The 16,699-nt window shown below is 43.7% G+C and overlaps 1 protein-coding gene across 1 annotated transcript in view; it reads left to right on the top strand.

Annotated features, from left to right (window-relative positions):
- The window catches only part of LOC127930072 (SH3 and multiple ankyrin repeat domains protein 1-like), a 117,999-nt gene that overhangs the window by 53,058 nt on the left and 48,242 nt on the right, over positions 1-16,699 (top strand). Inside the window, exon 3 of the mRNA XM_052519171.1 lies at positions 14,013-14,216. Within this exon, the coding sequence (XP_052375131.1) occupies positions 14,013-14,216 (204 nt within the window). The remainder of the gene's footprint in view (positions 1-14,012; positions 14,217-16,699) is intronic.

Below are 16,699 nucleotides of genomic sequence, written 5' to 3'. Positions count from 1 at the left end.
CGAACAGAAACCAGTGACATGTCAATGACCCCCCACCTAGACAAACAGAAACCAGTGACATGTCAATGACCCCCCACCTAGACAACCAGAAACCAGTGACATGTCAATCTCTCTCCACCTAGACAACCAGAAACCAGTGACATGTCAATCTCTCCCACCTAGACAAACAGAAACCAGTGACATGTCAATCTACCCACCTAGACAAACAGCAACCAGTGACATGTCAATCTCCCCCACCTAGACAAACAGAAACCAGTGACATGTCAATCTTCCCACCTAAACAAACAGAAACCAATGACATGTCAATCTCCCCACCTAGACAAACAGAAACCAGTGACATGTCAATCTCCCCCACATAGACAAACAGAAACCAGTGACATGTCAATCTCCCCACCTAGACAAACAGAAACCAGTGACATGTCAATCTCCCCCCACCTAGACAAACAGAAACCAGTGACATGTTAATCTCCCCCCACCTCGACAACCAGAAACCAGTGACATGTCAATCTTCCCACCTAAACAAACAGAAACCAGTGACATGTCAATGACCCCCCACCTAGACAACCAGAAACCAGTGACATGTCAATCTCTCCCACCTAGACAAACAGAAACCAGTGACATGTCAATCTCCCCACCTAGACAAACAGAAACCAGTGACATGTCAATCTCCCCACCAAGACAAACAGAAACCAGTGACATGTCAATCTCCCCCACCTAGACAAACAGAAACCAGTAACATGTCAATCTCCCCACCTAGACAAACAGAAACCAGTGACATATCAATCTCCCCCCACCTAGACGAACAGAAACCAGTGACATGTCAATGACCCCCCACCTAGACAAACAGAAACCACTGACATGTCAATCTCCCCACCTAGACAAACAGAAACCAGTGACATGTCAATCTCCCCACCTAGACAAACAGAAACCAGTGACATGTCAATCTCCCCACCTAGACAAACAGAAAGCACTGACATGACAATCTCCCCACCTAGACAAACAGAAACCAGTGACATGTCAATCTCCCCACCTAGACAAACAGAAACCAGTGACATGTCAATCTCCCCACCTAGACAAACAGAAACCAGTGACATGTCAATGTCCCCCCACCTAGACAACCAGAAACCAGTGACATGTCAATCTCCCCCCACCTAGACAAACAGAAAGCACTGACATGTCAATCTCCCCACCTAGACAAACAGAAACCAGTGACATGTCAATCTCCCCACCTAGACAAACAGAAACCAGTGACATGTCAATCTCCCCACCTAGACAAACAGAAACCAGTGACATGTCAATCTCCCCACCTAGACAAACAGAAACCAGTGACATGTCAATCTCCCCCACATAGACAAACAGAAACCAGTGACATGTCAATCTCCCCCACATAGACAAACAGAAACCAGTGACATGTCAATCTCCCCCACTTAGACAAACAGAAACCAGTGACATGTCAATCTCCCCACCTAGACAAACAGAAACCAGTAACATGTCAATCTCTCCCCACCTAGACAACCAGAAACCAGTAACATGTCAATCTCTCCCACCAATACAAACAAAAACCAGTTACATGTCAATCTCCCCCCACCTAGACAAACAGAAACCAATGACATGTCAATCTCCCCACCTAGACAAACAGAAACCAATGACATGTCAATCTCCCCCACCTAGACAAACAGAAAGCACTGACATGTCAATCTCCCCACCTAGACAAACAGAAACCAGTGACATGTCAATCTCCCCACCTCGACAAACAGAAACCAGTGACATGTCAATCTCCCCACCTAGACAAACAGAAACCAGTGACATGTCAATCTCCCCACCTAGACAAACAGAAACCAGTGACATGTCAATCTCCCCCACCTAGACAAACAGAAACCAGTGACATGTTAATCTCCCCCCACCTCGACAACCAGAAACCAGTGACATGTCAATCTTCCCACCTAAACAAACAGAAACCAGTGACATGTCAATCTCCCCACCTAGACAAACAGAAACCAGTGACATGTCAATCTTCCCACCTAGACAAACAGAAACCAGTGACATGTCAATCTCTCCCACCAAGACAAACAGAAACCAGTGACATGTCAATGACCCCCCACCTAGACAAACAGAAACCAGTGACATGTCAATGACCCCCCACCTAGACAACCAGAAACCAGTGACATGTCAATCTCCCCCCACCTAGACAAACAGAAACCAGTGACATGTCAATCTTCCCACCTAGACAAACAGAAACCAGTGACATGTCAATCTCTCCCACCAAGACAAACAGAAACCAGTGACATGTCAATGACCCCCCACCTAGACAAACAGAAACCAGTGACATGTCAATGACCCCCCACCTAGACAACCAGAAACCAGTGACATGTCAATCTCTCCCACCTAGACAAACAGAAACCAGTGACATGTCAATCTCCCCCACCTAGACAAACAGAAACCAGTGACATGTCAATCTCCCCACCTAGACAAACAGAAACCAGTGACATGTCAATCTCCCCACCTAGACAAACAGAAACCAGTGACATGTCAATCTCCCCAACAAGACAAACAGAAACCAGTGACATGTCAATCTCCCCCACCTAGACAAACAGAAACCAGTAACATGTCAATCTCCCCACCTAGACAAACAGAAACCAGTGACATATCAATCTCCCCCACCTAGACGAACAGAAACCAGTGACATGTCAATGACCCCCACCTAGACAAACAGAAACCAGTGACATGTCAATGACCCCCACCTAGACAACCAGAAACCAGTGACATGTCAATCTCTCTCCACCTAGACAACCAGAAACCAGTGACATGTCAATCTCTCCCACCTAGACAAACAGAAACCAGTGACATGTCAATCTACCCACCTAGACAAACAGCAACCAGTGACATGTCAATCTCCCCACCTAGACAAACAGAAACCAGTGACATGTCAATCTCCCCACCTAGACAAACAGAAACCAGTGACATGTCAATCTCCCCACCTAGACAAACAGAAACCAGTGACATGTCAATCTCCCCCACATAGACAAACAGAAACCAGTGACATGTCAATCTCCCCCACATAGACAAACAGAAACCAGTGACATGTCAATCTCCCCCACTTAGACAAACAGAAACCAGTGACATGTCAATCTCCCCACCTAGACAAACAGAAACCAGTAACATGTCAATCTCTCCCCACCTAGACAACCAGAAACCAGTAACATGTCAATCTCTCCCACCAATACAAACAAAAACCAGTTACATGTCAATCTCCCCCCACCTAGACAAACAGAAACCAATGACATGTCAATCTCCCCACCTAGACAAACAGAAACCAATGACATGTCAATCTCCCCCCACCTAGACAAACAGAAAGCACTGACATGTCAATCTCCCCACCTAGACAAACAGAAACCAGTGACATGTCAATCTCCCCACCTCGACAAACAGAAACCAGTGACATGTCAATCTCCCCACCTAGACAAACAGAAACCAGTGACATGTCAATCTCCCCACCTAGACAAACAGAAACCAGTGACATGTCAATCTCCCCCACCTAGACAAACAGAAACCAGTGACATGTTAATCTCCCCCCACCTCGACAACCAGAAACCAGTGACATGTCAATCTTCCCACCTAAACAAACAGAAACCAGTGACATGTCAATCTCCCCACCTAGACAAACAGAAACCAGTGACATGTCAATCTTCCCACCTAGACAAACAGAAACCAGTGACATGTCAATCTCTCCCACCAAGACAAACAGAAACCAGTGACATGTCAATGACCCCCACCTAGACAAACAGAAACCAGTGACATGTCAATGACCCCCACCTAGACAACCAGAAACCAGTGACATGTCAATCTCCCCCACCTAGACAAACAGAAACCAGTGACATGTCAATCTTCCCACCTAGACAAACAGAAACCAGTGACATGTCAATCTCTCCCACCAAGACAAACAGAAACCAGTGACATGTCAATGACCCCCCACCTAGACAAACAGAAACCAGTGACATGTCAATGACCCCCCACCTAGACAACCAGAAACCAGTGACATGTCAATCTCTCCCACCTAGACAAACAGAAACCAGTGACATGTCAATCTCCCCCCACCTAGACAAACAGAAACCAGTGACATGTCAATCTCCCCCACCTAGACAAACAGAAACCAGTGACATGTCAATCTCCCCACCTAGACAAACAGAAACCAGTGACATGTCAATCTCCCCAACAAGACAAACAGAAACCAGTGACATGTCAATCTCCCCCACCTAGACAAACAGAAACCAGTAACATGTCAATCTCCCCACCTAGACAAACAGAAACCAGTGACATATCAATCTCCCCCCACCTAGACGAACAGAAACCAGTGACATGTCAATGACCCCCCACCTAGACAAACAGAAACCAGTGACATGTCAATGACCCCCCACCTAGACAACCAGAAACCAGTGACATGTCAATCTCTCTCCACCTAGACAACCAGAAACCAGTGACATGTCAATCTCTCCCACCTAGACAAACAGAAACCAGTGACATGTCAATCTACCCACCTAGACAAACAGCAACCAGTGACATGTCAATCTCCCCCACCTAGACAAACAGAAACCAGTGACATGTCAATCTTCCCACCTAAACAAACAGAAACCAATGACATGTCAATCTCCCCACCTAGACAAACAGAAACCAGTGACATGTCAATCTCCCCCACATAGACAAACAGAAACCAGTGACATGTCAATCTCCCCACCTAGACAAACAGAAACCAGTGACATGTCAATCTCCCCCACCTAGACAAACAGAAACCAGTGACATGTTAATCTCCCCCCACCTCGACAACCAGAAACCAGTGACATGTCAATCTTCCCACCTAAACAAACAGAAACCAGTGACATGTCAATGAGCCCCCACCTAGACAACCAGAAACCAGTGACATGTCAATCTCTCCCACCTAGACAAACAGAAACCAGTGACATGTCAATCTCCCCACCTAGACAAACAGAAACCAGCGCCATGCTCTACCAACTGAGCTACAGAAGGACCACCTAGACAACCAGAAACCAGTGACATGTCAATCTCTCTCCACCTAGACAAACAGAAACCAGTAACATGTCAATCTCCCCACATAGACAAACAGAAACCAGTGACATATCAATCTCCCCCCACCTAGACGAACAGAAACCAGTGACATGTCAATGACCCCCCACCTAGACAAACAGAAACCAGTGACATGTCAATGACCCCCCACCTAGACAACCAGAAACCAGTGACATGTCAATCTCTCTCCACCTAGACAACCAGAAACCAGTGACATGTCAATCTCTCCCACCTAGACAAACAGAAACCAGTGACATGTCAATCTACCCACCTAGACAAACAGCAACCAGTGACATGTCAATCTCCCCCCACCTAGACAAACAGAAACCAGTGACATGTTAATCTCCCCCACCTCGACAACCAGAAACCAGTGACATGTCAATCTTCCCACCTAAACAAACAGAAACCAGTGACATGTCAATCTCCCCACCTCGACAACCAGAAACCAGTGACATGTCAATCTCCTCCCACCTAGACAAACAGAAACCAGTGACATGTCAATCTCCCCCCACCTAGACAAACAGAAACCAGTGACATGTCAATCTCCCCCCACCTCGACAACCAGAAACCAGTGACATGTCAATCTCCCCCCATGCTACAAGAAAGATACATGCCGCATGAAAGCGGATGCTCTTTTTACTCAACCACACACCACCACTTTACAAACAAGGGAACTCCAAATGTGAACATATGTGCATTTTTGACAGTATCCCCTATCCCCCTATGCATCTTGTTTGACGTGTGTGTGAGTGTATTACAGTCGGGACTTTTTCCACATTTTGTTACGTTACAGCCTTATTCAAAAATGTATTTGCATTTTTTAAATTATTGTTAAATAGTCATCAATCTACACATAATACCCCATAATGACATTTTTGCAAATGTATAAAAAATAAAGCGGAAATCCCACATTTACACAAGTATTCAGACTCTTTACTCAGTACTTTGTTGAAGCACCTTTGGCAGCGATTACATCCTCTTGTCTTCTTGGGTATGACACTACAAGCTTGGCACACCTGTATTTGGGAGTTTCTCCCATTCTTCTCTGCAGATCCTATCAAGTTCTGTCAGGTTGGATGGAGAGCTTTACTGCACAGCTATTTTCAGGTCTCTCCAGAGATGTTCGATCGGGTTCAAGTCCGGGCTCTGGCTGGGCCACTCAAGGACGTTCAGAGACTTGTCCCGAAGCCACTCCTGCGTTGTCTTGGCTGTGAGTTGTTGTCCTGTTGGAAAGTGAATCTTTGCCCCAGTCTGAGGTACTGAGTGCTCTGGAGCAGGTTTTCATCAAGGATCTCTCTGTACTTTGCTCCGTTCATCTTTCCCTCGATCCTGACTAGTCTCCCAGTCCCTGATGCTGAAAAATGTGGATGTTACCAGGTTTCCAATCTTGGTTTCATCAGACCAGAGAATATTGTTTCTCATGGTCTTAGACTCTTTTGGTGCCTTTCGGCAAACTCCAAGCAGGCTGTCATGTGCCTTCTACTGAGGAGTGGCTTCCGTCTGGCCAATCTACCATAAAGGCCTGAATGGTGGAGTGCTGCAGAGATGGTTGTCCTTCTGGAAGGTTCTCCCATCTTCACAGAGGCACTCTGTAGCTCTGTCAGAGTGACCATCGGGTTCTTGGTCACCTCCCTGACTAAGGCCCTTCTCCCCCAATTGCACAGTTTGCCCTGGAGGCCAGCTCTAGGAAGAGTCTTGGTGGTTCCAAACTTATTCCATTTAAGAATGATTGGAGGCCACTGTGTTCTTGAAGACCTTCAATGATGCAGACATTTTTTGGTACCCTTACCCAGATCTGTGGGCCGCACAATCCTGTCTCGGAGCTCTACGGACGATTCCTTTGACCTCATGGCTTGGTTTTTGCTCTGACATGCACTGTCAACTGTGGGACCTTATATAGACAGGTGTGTGCATTTCCAAATCATGTCCAATCAATTGAATTTACCACAGGTGGACTCCAATTAAGTTGTAGAAACATCTCAAGGATGATAAATGGGAAAATGTTGAGTCTCATAGCAAAGGGTCTGAATACTTATATAAATAAGGTATTTCTGTTTTGTTTTATTTAATCCATTTTAGAATAAGGCTGTAACGTAACAAAATGTTGAAAAAGGGAAGGGGTCTGAATACTTTCTGAATGCACTGTATGTGTCTGTGTGCTGATTTGAATGTGTTATGATGACTATACGAGTGTGTATTACTGTGTAGTACTGTGTATTACTGTGTAGTACTGTGTATTAATTTATTCTGTGGATCTCCTGCTGTTACTTGTTCCCTCGCTCCGCTGTGTGTGCGAACAGTGAGAAGCATGCTAGGGAATTGGTTACCCAAGATCCTTTCTCTGTGTCTTATGGAAGGAACGTGTATTTTTACATGATCTAAGATAACCAATACTACAGTTTGTGCTGCCACGTTATGGTCAGTGACACCACATGACTTCCAGATGTTTCTGAGGAGTAGGGCAATATCCTGTCCTCTATTTCTCCTCTCTCCTGACCTCCCTCCATCTCATATCGTCCTTCTCTCCTTTTGTCTTTCACACCGTCCCTTCACCCTCCCTACCTCACTTCTTCCCATCTCTCTCTCTCTCTCTCTCTCTCTCTCTCTCTCTCTCTCTCTCTCTCTCTCTCTCTCTCTCTCTCTTCTCTCTCTTCTCTCTCTTCTCTCTCTCTCTCTCTTGTCCTCCCTCCTATCTCCTTCTCTCCTGTGCAGTGGGGTAATATGGTTCTATAATCTCAGTGTATTAGGCCTGATCTACATGTCTACATGTCAGCTAATTCGCCCTCAATAAACTCTAATTGCTGGTTAATTGTATTGTAATGAGATCATGGAGAGACGGGCAGCAGCTCATAAACACAACTGTTATGAATTGAGGATTTCCACAACTGGCTAAGAAGTGCCCACATACCCCCTGATATATATTTACCTACACATACAGTATATAGTACATCTATACACAGTCATCTTACCTGCTGTATAAACATAGTAACATCCCATTGACATACATTTAGAGTAGACCAACAACTGTAAGCCTTGTAAGGGCCTCCTCAGTGCTCAGCCAGAGGTGAAGAGGGGCCCAGATAAGAGAGGCAGAGCCAGATAAGAGGGTGAAGAGAGGAGAGGAGAGGACAGGGGATGGAAGGAGGGAGGGAAACAGGGGGCTGAAAGGAATGTGGAAAGGAGGACTGTGTGACTGTGAGGTAGCTAGAGAGGGGGAACATAGCAAATAGATGGGAAAGAGGTAGTGAGAGAAATAGAGAGAGGCCGAAGGAGAAAGGGAGAGAGAAATAGACTTAAACAGAGTGGGAGAGAGGGAGTGGTTATTTCCCCATAGTTCTCATTAAAGGCTGCTAATCCCCCTGCACTTGCCCTGCAGAAAAGGGCCAGAGGGTAGGAGAGAGTGAGCGAGTGAGCGAGTGAGCGAGTGAGCGAGTGAGCGAGTGAGTGAGTGAGTGAGTGAGTGAGTGAGTGAGTGAAATCCCACACCTTACAAAATATTTTAAGAAAGTTATAGCCTATTAGCAATACAGTTATCTACAAACATGTAACCTATTAGCAATACAGTTAGCCTCATGAACTCATCTACAAACATGTAACCTATTAGCAATACAGTTAGCCTCATGAACTCATCTACAAACATGTAACCTATTAGCAATACAGTTAGCCTCATTAACTGATCTACAAACATATAGCCTATTAGCAATACAGTTAGCCTTATTAACTCAACTACAAACATATATCCTATTAGCAATACAGTTAGCCGCATTAACTCATCTACAAACATGTAACCTATTAGCAATACAGTTAGCCTCATTAACTAATCTACAAACATATAGCCTATTAGCAATACAGTTAGCCTTATTAACTAATCTACAAACATATAGCCTATTAGCAATACAGTTAGCCTCATTAACTCATCTACAAACATATAGCCTCTTAGCAATACCGTTAGCCTCATTAACTCATCTACAAACATATAGCCTATTAGCAATACAGTTAGCCTCATTAACTAATCTACAAACATATAGCCTATTAGCAATACAGTTAGCCTCATTAACTCATCTACAAACATATAGCCTCTTAGCAATACAGTTAGCCTCATTAACTAATCTACAAACATATAGCCTATTAGCAATACAGTTAGCCTCATTAACTCATCTACAAACATATAGCCTCTTAGCAATACAGTTAGCCTCATTAACTCATCTACAAACATATAGCCTCTTAGCAATACAGTTAGCCTCATTAACTCATCTACAAACATATAGCCTCTTAGCAATACAGTTAGCCTCATTAACTCATCTACAAACATATAGCTTATTAGCAATACAGTTAGCCACATTAACTCATCTACAAACATATAGCCTATTAGCAATACAGTTAGCCTCATTAACGCATCTACAAACATATAGCCTATTAGCAATACAGTTAGCCTCATTAACTCATCTACAAACATATAGCCTATTAGCAATACAGTTAGCCTCATTAACTCATCTACAAACATATAGCCTATTAGCAATACAGTTAGCCTCATTAACTAATCTACAAACATATAGCCTATTAGCAATACAGTTAGCCTCATTAACTCATCTACAAACATATAGCCTCTTAGCAATACAGTTAGCCTCATTAACTAATCTACAAACATATAGCCTATTAGCAATACAGTTAGCCTCATTAACTCATCTACAAACATATAGCCTCTTAGCAATACAGTTAGCCTCATTAACTAATCTACAAACATATAGCCTATTAGCAATACAGTTAGCCTCATTAACTCATCTACAAACATATAGCCTCTTAGCAATACAGTTAGCCTCATTAACTCATCTACAAACATATAGCCTCTTAGCAATACAGTTAGCCTCATTAACTCATCTACTAACATATAGCCTATTAGCAATACAGTTAGCCTCATTAACGCATCTACAAACATATAGCTTATTAGCAATACAGTTAGCCACATTAACTCATCTACAAACATATAGCCTATTAGCAATACAGTTAGCCTCATTAACGCATCTACAAACATATAGCCTATTAGCAATACAGTTAGCCGCATTAACTCACATTAATTCAGCACCGGGATTAAAAACATACAGAGGGATCTGTTAGCAGAAAAAGTACTTTCTTAGCAAAAGGTAAACAGATTTTTTTGGTGTAGTAATTTCCTGCAATTCTACACATTTGCCATGACTTATACCATGTTAATATGATATCTGAGTGAGAGTAATCAACCATGATTACTTTAGATGGCTGGCTAGACTAAGTAGATTCATTTACCAATCTAAAAAACGTTAACAGATATGGACTAATTGAGTGACGGACATATAGGGAGGAAAACTTCTGATGAACAACCACGTTTTGAAATGTCACCTTGTGTATTCTACTATTCTAATTCTCAACAGTAAGCTGAGACCACAACCAAGTTCCCAAAATATATATTTTCAAATTCTGAAAGATCCGAACCTCGGTGTCTTCATATGTAGCTACAGCCCTGACTGCAATATGAGTGTAAAAGAGAGAAGTGACAGTCAATTTGGACTGTTGTCACTTATTGGTCTGTAAGCTGCCTCAACCTACAGCTAGTTGTTAGTCTATAATACTGAATCAATAACAGTATGTCAGAACCAGTCAGACTCAGAAGCAAATAAATTCATTAAAAATCCTACAATGTGATTTTCTGGATTTTTTTTCTTCTCATTTCGTCTGTCATAGTTGAAGTGTACCTATGATTAAAATTCCAGGCCTCTCTCATCTTTTTAAGTGGGAGAACTTGCACAATTGGTGGCTGACTAAATACTTTTTGCCCCACTGTATATGAAGTAGAAAAGCTGTAAAAACAAAGAAGACGTGTCCTCTGAAGAAGGTGGTGAATGGGTTAATAAAACATTTAAAAAATGTAAAAGCAGATTTACAGTAATTATATAAAGAGTGTCATAATAATTGAAACAATAATGATGGTGATTATGGGAATATTCTTCATGCATTATGTTGTATTGATAAACTTTCTCCTCCTCCTCAATGATCTCAGATTATATTTAGCTTCCCTAGCTTGCATTCTGTTTGCGTGTGTGTTTTTTGAAGGGACTGAGTGTTAATTCTAGTGTGTAATTGAATGTACATGTTGGTGCAGTATGTCAGCGTGTGTGTAAGAAACGATCTATTGCATGCTGACACACCTACTCATCCTCTCTCTTTTACTCTCCCTTTCAATGTCTCTCTTTCTCCATCTCTCTTTCTCTCTCACTCCCTCCCTCCCTCTCTATATCCCTCCCTCGCTCCCTCTCTTATACATAAACCCTTTCCTCCCCCTGACTCCACCTCTTGTTCTCCGTCTCACTGTAAAACACACATACACACAGGCACTCTCTCACTTTATCCCATAGTTCCCCATCTCCAAGGGAACACAGGGATGTCTCTATGGCAACAAGGAGCTTGCTCCACTAATGAACTGGTTGCCATAGTGATTCGGTTGGCTGTGCACAAACCCAGACTGAATAAAAGAGAGGGAGAGAGACATTTTACACCTCTGCACAGTATTCCATTCTCATTCTCTCCCTCCCTCCTTCAAACTCACACACACACACACACACACACACACACACACACACACACACACACACACACACACACACACACACACACACACACACACACACACACACACACACACACACACACACACACACACACACAGCCAGTGTCGTGTCTTTGACTATGCCGGGTTAAGTGATATGACATGCTATTCTATAGAATCATTTATCCGTAATTAATATCACCTGATTGAGCTAATCATGTAAATGTAATTAACTAGAGAGTTGGGCACCACGAAATAATGTTTTTGGAGCTGTTATCTTCCGAATAAACTCTTAAAGACCTAGTAATATTTTACATGAATAGCAGTCAATATTAATCGTCACCTTAATTCAGTCTCATCTGAAAGTTGTAAATTCTTGGTTATCTTCACGAACCCTGGCTAACAAGTTGAATCAGCAATACAAAATTGGGTTTAATTATTTATTTCCTAAATACCTAACTAATCACACAGAATTACACATACACATAATTAATCATAACTTGATTACAAATTACGTCATAAAGGAAAACGTCCCTGGCGGGCGGAACAGATATGACAGCTTGTTACACAAAAGAAAAGGGGCTCAGTTTGAGTGAAAGAGCGGGAAGACTAAGTAACAGAGGAAGAAGCTGTGCTATCGTAAATACAGTATCTTATGCATTCTAAATTACCGCCCATTTGTAAAAGTAAAATGCAATAAATATTTACTCTGAGCTGCGCTTCGGTAGGTTGGTAGATGGAAGGCCGTGTTGTCAAACCGAGTCCTTTGAAGAATGTCTCTGGTGGTCAATTGGATACGCTGTAGTAACGTCGTTGTGTGAGTGACGGGACACTCTGTCTGTTCCTTCCTAACCTTCGTTTGCAGCTGCTGTTGCTAACTCAACGGCTAGGAGGTATCACTTCTGTAGTGAATAAGAGTTCAAAGTTCATACCATTCGCAACCAAAGTTCACGCTGATGTTGGCTTCGTTCTATAGTTTTTATCTGAACCATTCTGACATCGGACCGTCGTCCTCACATCCTCGGAACAGGAGGTTATATTGTCGCCAAGGCTTTATATAGTGGAGCGAGAAGGGTGTGTCTGAAAAGTTTTATAACCCATGACTCTTCACAGGGGCGGGCCACTGATTGAGCAGAGCCCTACCTTATGAAAACCCAATTCTCACATTTTAGAAGCTAAAATCATATTTCAACCTATCACAAATAATTTCATTATCAAACATTTAAATTGAACAACAATTCCATGTGAATTCGATAACTCTGATGTGTAGACTTTCCACTGTAGAGTTTATGTCATCTTTGATGAGAATGTCTCAGATGACAACCGAACTGACATCATTCATTAAGTACCACCGCATATGTTCAGTTGGTCGGATTACCAGAATATAGTTAATTTCCCCCCACCTTCTGATGTTCCCAGAATCTCTATGTTAACCAAGGGGTTGTAAATGTAACATCAGTAGGGTAGAGAGAGGAAAAAGGGGGGAAGAGGTATTTATGACTGTCATAAACCTACCCCCAGGCCAACGTCATGACACCAGACAGACAGAGAGAGTGTGTGAGACAGTCAGTGAGGGACAGATTAAGACAGAAAGCGAGAGTTAAACACGTTAGTGAGATGTATTGAGCCGTGGAGCGTACATCCATGCATGCAGAAGCTGCAAGCGAGAGATCCAGCTGCTCTCCAGAAGGACCAATCACACAGCTGCTTCAAGGTCAGGGGAATAGCCTGCTCTACCTCAGCCTCAGCCCAGACTCACACCAGAGAGAGAGAGAGAAAGAGAGGAAGACTGTTTGATTCATGATCTACAGAAACAGATGTGGATCTGTCCATAAAAGGACATTAAGTCTAATGCTCACTGCGCCTATATGATACAGCACAATCAAACATTCTATTCATCTCACCATACAGGAGCTCACTGGTCAGAGGAGACAGTACAATCAGCCATTCATATCTCCTTACTGTATAAAACCATACACATCACTGGTCCCTGTGGTGGACTCACAATGTCTCTCCCTAGTGGTTCAGAATGGTAATGACAGCAGTACTGCAGCGAGGAGCAGTTCTCCACTTCTGACAGACACACTAATACTGCACCAGGACCCTTCCCTCAGTCTAGACTGTTAAATTGCTGTTACTTTTCTACTTTACAGTTCAATGCTTTCCTTTTCCGCACTTTTCTTGTTTAGTGTTTTCATTTAAACCCCAACTACCCCCCCTCTCTCCACCCCTCTATCTCTTCTCTATAAGCACCACTATTGAACCCTCTCTCTTCTCTCTCTCCCTCTCCCTCTCCCCTCCCTCTCCCTCTCCCCTCTCTCCCTCTCCCCTTCTCTCCCCGTCTCCTCTGCAGAAGTGTTTGCGGTTCAACCCGGATGCAACCGTTTGGAAGGCCAAGCAGCAGGTGCTATGTTCTCTGACCGATTCGTTGCGGGATGTGTTGAACTACGGCTTGTTCCAACCAGCCACCGAAGGCCATGACGCCAAGTTCCTGGAGGAGGAGAAGATGCTGAGAGAGTACCCACAATCCTTTGAGAAGGGGGTACCATATCTGGAGGTATATACAGCCTGGATGTAAGGTTACACTGTAAGGTTACTCTCACTCTGTGGGTTACTCTGTAAGGTTACTCTGTAAGGTTACTATGTAAGATTACTCTTACTCAGTGGGTTACTCTGTAAGGTTACTCTGTAAGGTTACTATGTAAGGTTACTCTGTAAGGTTACTCTCACTCTGTGGGTTACTCTGTAAGGTTACTCTGTAAAGTTACTATGAGGGCTACTCTGTAAGGTTACTCTGTGGGCTACTCTGTAAGGTTACTCTGTGGGTTACTCTGTAAGGTTACTCTCACTCTGGGTTACTCAGTACGGTTACTCTCAATCTGTGGGTTACTCTGTAAGGTTACTATGTGGGTTACTCTCACTCTGTGGGTTACTCTGTAAGGTTACTCTCACTCTATGGGTTACTCTGTAAAGGTTACTCTCACTCTGTTGGTTACTCTGTGGGTTACTCTGTAAGGTTACTCTCACTCTGTAGGTTACTCTGTAAGATTACTCTGTGGGTTACTCTCACTCGGTGGGTTACTCTGTACGGTTACTCTCACTCTATGGGTTACTCTGTAAGGTTACTCTGTGGGTTACTATGTAAGGTTACTCTCACTCTGTGGGTTACTCTGTAAGGTTATTCTGTGGGTTACTCTGTAGGGCTACTCTCACTCTGTGGGTTTCTCTGTAAGGTTACTCTGTGGGTTACTCTGTAAGGTTACTCTGTGGGTTACTCTGTAAGGTTATTCTGTGGGTTACTCTGTGGGCTACTCTGACTCTGTGGGTTACTCTGTAAGGTTACTCTGTGGGCTACTCTCACTCTGTGGGTTAATCTGTATGGTTACTCTCACTCTGTGGGTTACTCTCACTCTGGGTTTCTCTGTAAGGTTACTCTATGGGTTACTCTGTGGGTTACTCTCGCTCTGTGGGTTACTCTGTAAGGTTACTCTTTGGGCGTCTCTCACTCTGTGGGTTACTCTGTAAGGTTACTCTCACTCTGTGGGTTACCCTGTAAGGTTACTCTCACTCTGTGGGTTACTCTGTAAGGTTACTCTCACTCTGTGGGTTACTCTGTAAGGTTACTCTGTGGGTTACTCTCACTCTGTGGGTTACTCTGTAAGGTTACTCTGTGGGCTACTCTCACACTGTGGGTTACTCTGTATGGTTACTCTCACTCTGTGGGTTACTCTCACTCTGGGTTTCTCTGTAAGGTTACTCTATGGGTTACTCTGTAAGGTTACTCTTCGGGCTACTCTCACTCTGTGGGTTACTCTGTAAGGTTACTCTGTGGGCTACTCTCACTCTGTAAGTTTACTCTGTGGGTTACTCTCGCTCTGTGGGTTACTCTGTGGGTTACTCTCACTTTGTGGGTTATTTTGTATGGTTACTCTGTGGGTTACTCTCACTTTGTGGGTTACCCTGCACGGTTACTCTGTGGGTTACTCTGTAAGGTTACTCTGTGGGTTATTCTCACTCTGTGGGTTACTCTGTAAGGTTACTCTGTGTGTTATTCTCACTCTGTGGGTTACTCTGTAAGGTTACTCTGTGGGTTACTCTGTGGGTTACTCTTACTCTGTGGGTTACTCTGTGGGTTACTCTGTAAGGTTACTCTCACTCTGTGGGTTGCCCTGTAAGGTTACTCTGTGGGTTACTCTCACTCTGTGGGTTACTCTCACTTTGTGGGTTACTCTGCACGGTTACTCTGTGGGTTACTCTGTAAGGTTACTCTGTAAGGTTACTCTCACTCTGTGGGTTACTCTGTAGGGTTACTCTGTAAGGTTACTCTCACTCTGTGGGTTACTCTGTAAGGTTACTCTGTGGGCTACTCTCACTCTGTGCGTTACTCTGTAAGGTTACTCTGTGGGCTACTCTCACTCTATGGGTTACTCTGTAAGGTTACTCTTCGGTCTACTCTCACTCTGTGGGTTACTCTGTAAGGTTACTCTGTGGGCTACTCTCACTCTAAGTTTACTCTGTGGGTTACTCTCGCTCTGTGGGTTACTCTGTGGGTTACTCTCACTTTGTGGGTTATTTTGTATGGTTACTCTGTGGGTTACTCTCACTTTGTGGGTTACCCTGCACGGTTACTCTGTGGGTTACTCTGTAAGGTTACTCTGTGGGTTATTCTCACTCTGTGGGTTACTCTGTAAGGTTACTCTGTGTGTTATTCTCACTCTGTGGGTTACTCTGTAAGGTTACTCTGTGGGTTACTCTGTGGGTTACTCTTACTCTGTGGGTTACTCTGTAAGGTTACTCTCACTCTGTGGGTTGCCCTGTAAGGTTACTCTGTGGGTTACCCTCAGTCTGTGGGTTACTCTGTATGGTTACTCTCACTCTGTGGGTTACTCTCACTTTGTGGGTTACCCTGCACGGTTACTCTGTGGGTTACTCTGTAAGGTTACTCTGTGGGTTATTCTCACTCTGTGTGTTACTCTCACTCGTGGGTTACTCTGTAAGGTTACTCTGTGGGTTACTCTGTAAGGTTACTCTCACTCTGTG

This window comes from Oncorhynchus keta, chromosome 5, assembly GCF_023373465.1.
Source record: "Oncorhynchus keta strain PuntledgeMale-10-30-2019 chromosome 5, Oket_V2, whole genome shotgun sequence".
Taxonomy (NCBI): Eukaryota; Metazoa; Chordata; class Actinopteri; order Salmoniformes; family Salmonidae; genus Oncorhynchus; species Oncorhynchus keta.
This window is presented reverse-complemented; position numbering and strand designations above follow the sequence as displayed.